We start from the raw sequence: 2,773 nt of genomic DNA on the forward strand, positions 1-2,773 counted from the left end.
AACCGACCCAAAAGACTGGGGCAGACCTCGGGATGCCTCGGGGGCCGTGCATCGCCGGCCCGAGCGGCGGCGCACAGCGGCCGGGCAGCCGTCGGGCTGCCGGCGTGGGCACGGCCCAGCCTTCTCCAACCACAAATTCGTCTGCACCGCGGGCCTGTCTGGGTGGCACTCGGTCACCGGAGGATCATCCATGGCTCAGCACCCCTCTGGGAACTAGTCTGTCGGCCCCCCCGCACGGCGTGTGCTGTCCCCTCCGCGGCCGCCGGCCCGGTTCCCCAGGAAGCCCGGGGCCGCGCGCTCAGCCTTGGGGCTCTCCAGGGTCGGGCCCCAGAGTCGCGGCTCCCGAGTGCAGAGACGCGGGGCGGCACAGCCTGGGTTCCGCTGGCACGTACTCCAGGCACAAACCCGTCCAACTGGCTGGGCCACTCCTGCCTGACGCCCCCCCCCCCAAGACACGGTTGGCTCTCCCGGATCGCGGGGCTGTCAGAACAAGCGGCGTTTAGCCTCCTGCGTGTCCCTGCAGAGCCCCGCGCAGAAACAGACAGCCCAGACCGCGCTCCCAAACGCAAGATCCCGGCAAAGTTGACGAAACAGCCTTCACTTTTATCTCATTTCGCTCCCTCCCATGTCTTCTATAGTCTTTTCTCCGCTCTCTCTCACGCAGTCACACTCGCGCGCCACAGGGTCTCTGCCAGCGCTAGCCCATCCCCCCCCCCGCCGGGATCCCCCACGGCGGAGGCTGGGACCTCGCCAGCTGGAGTCCGCACCGCCGGCTCGGCTTCATCTCCAAGGGTGAAACGCAGGGGGCGCCGGCTTCGGCCTGCGAGGATTAGGGGACTCCCAACGAGGTTACACCCTGACCTTCCTGCAAAGCACACGCCCCCACCCAAGCCCTTGTCCAGTATCCTCAATAACAAAGTTTGCAGTGCACGCCTACTCCCGGGTCCCTGCGTCTCCCTCCTGGGGAGTCACCAGAGAAGTGTAGATCCCATGGGACGCCCACCTGGTACTCCATCCATAGGGTGAAAAAAAGACGAAAGCGGGAGTGGGGAGTTCCAGAAAGTAGGACGGTTTTCAGAACAAAGATTTTAAATAATTTCCAGAAAGAAAAGTAGGAGGGAGCGAGTGACAAAACGTTTGCGAAAACTTAGTATCTGATTTCAGTGGAGACCCCCGCCGCTCAGCATGCATACCCCTCTCTGTCCCACATTCCTGACTCCAAGTGACAAAAAGAAGAAAAAAAAAAAACAACAACAAAACCTCAAACACAAAAACCCAGTAGGAGCACAACCTAGGACTGTCACCTATTCATTTGGGTATTCTCCCAGTACCCGCACCCTCTGTGACTCATCCTCTCATTTCAGTGGGAGCTGGAGCTGAGTAGAGGTGGGGATGGCGAGGATTACGACCCGACCAGCCAGGCCCATTTCGGCGCATCCTGAGGTCAGATGGGCAGTGTTGGGGCCTCCTGGCTCCCCTAAGAAGTAGCACTCCGGGGAGCATGGGTTTTAAAATCTGCTCCAAAGAGGCGTACTCTATCAATCCAGCAGACTATAGCATCAGAGAGGCTGTGGCGCCAGGATTCCCACGGTCACGCAACAGAGAGCCGAAAGCGAGCAGAAGGTGGTGCGCGGGGGATCAGGCAGCTGGCAGGCTGCGCACCACACAATCTCCCCGCCTACACCAGGGTGCGCGTTCCGGGCCTCTCGGCGGGGAAAGGTGCTTAGAACTTCTTGAATAACAGAGGGCCAGGAGCCAGCCCCACCACGGGGATCCGTGCTCACAAGTTGAACCCAATTAAGAGGAGGTACAACTCAGCTCAAGACGCGAGAGTACAGGCTTTTTTTTTTTCCCCAGAGAGGATTTTAAAAAAGAGGAAAGGAAAAGGGAGGAAAGTAAGGTTAAAAAGCCGAAAGAAAGTGGAAGAGGAAAAAGAGTGTTGTCTTCCTGGTGACGGCTCCGGATAGCGCTTCGCCCAACAACCAGCAATTATTTCAAAATCTGACGCTCCTCACTCACCTCGCCCCTTTCTGAGGCACAGTCAAAATTGTCACAAAAGGGGGGAAAGTAGGACACACTCCTTTTCCAAGGAAGGAAACGAAAGAAGGAAACGACCGTAACCTCCCTCTCTGGCTGCTCCGGGAAGTTCTCCCGGCGAATGGGAGGCGCGGGCGCAGCGCTGGGTAAAGTTTGTCCCACCCGTGTCTCGCTGTGGCCGCGAGGGGAGGAGGAGCAGAAGGGTCGAGCTCCCAAGCCTGCAGCCGCGGAGTCCACGGAGCCGGCGCCTCGCTTACCTCGCAGTCCTCGTACTTGATATTATCCGTCAGTTTCCAAAGCATTTTCATGGATCGGCGTGAACAGATGTGCCCCTCTCTGCTTCGCTCTAAAGTAGAGCTACTCTCTGGATAAGCGCTAAGTGCCGGCTGCCGGCAGTGAGCGCAGGAAGGAGGAGGAGGAGGGCGAAGAGGAGGAGGAGGGCAAGGAGGAGGAGGAGAAGGGCGAGGAGGAGGAGGGTGAGGAGGAGGAGGAGGAGGAGAGAAGGGAAAGAGCTCCGGTGTGCGCTCGGAGATCTCCCTCTAATGGTAGAAACTTTTCTCTTTTCCAGCTCTTTACCAACAGCCTAATCGCCTCATTAGCATATCAACAATAGTCCAATTGCTCGCCTGCACCACAACCTGCCGCCGGCCGCTCAGGCCCAGGTATAAAGGGCTCCTAGAGCCCAAACTTCCTCCCAGAACCCACGCCAGCCAGAGAGGAGCCGAATCTTCCCTGG

The 2,773-nt window shown here is 58.8% G+C and overlaps 1 protein-coding gene across 2 annotated transcripts in view; it reads right to left on the reverse strand.

Moving 5' to 3' along the window:
- TFAP2A (transcription factor AP-2 alpha (activating enhancer binding protein 2 alpha)) overlaps window positions 1-2,773 on the reverse strand; it is a 31,726-nt gene that overhangs the window by 16,351 nt on the left and 12,602 nt on the right. Inside the window, exon 2 of one of the 2 annotated variants that reach the window (XM_006891596.1) lies at window positions 2,295-2,376. The exons of the other annotated variant lie outside the window; for it this stretch is intronic. Within the exon in view, the coding sequence (XP_006891658.1) occupies window positions 2,295-2,345 (51 nt within the window). The 5' untranslated portion in view covers window positions 2,346-2,376. The remainder of the gene's footprint in view (window positions 1-2,294; window positions 2,377-2,773) is intronic. 2 annotated transcript variants of the gene reach the window in all.

The sequence above is a fragment of the Elephantulus edwardii genome, unplaced genomic scaffold, assembly GCF_000299155.1.
Source record: "Elephantulus edwardii isolate Elephantulus edwardi_28Jun2011 unplaced genomic scaffold, EleEdw1.0 scaffold00101, whole genome shotgun sequence".
Taxonomy (NCBI): domain Eukaryota; kingdom Metazoa; phylum Chordata; class Mammalia; order Macroscelidea; family Macroscelididae; genus Elephantulus; species Elephantulus edwardii.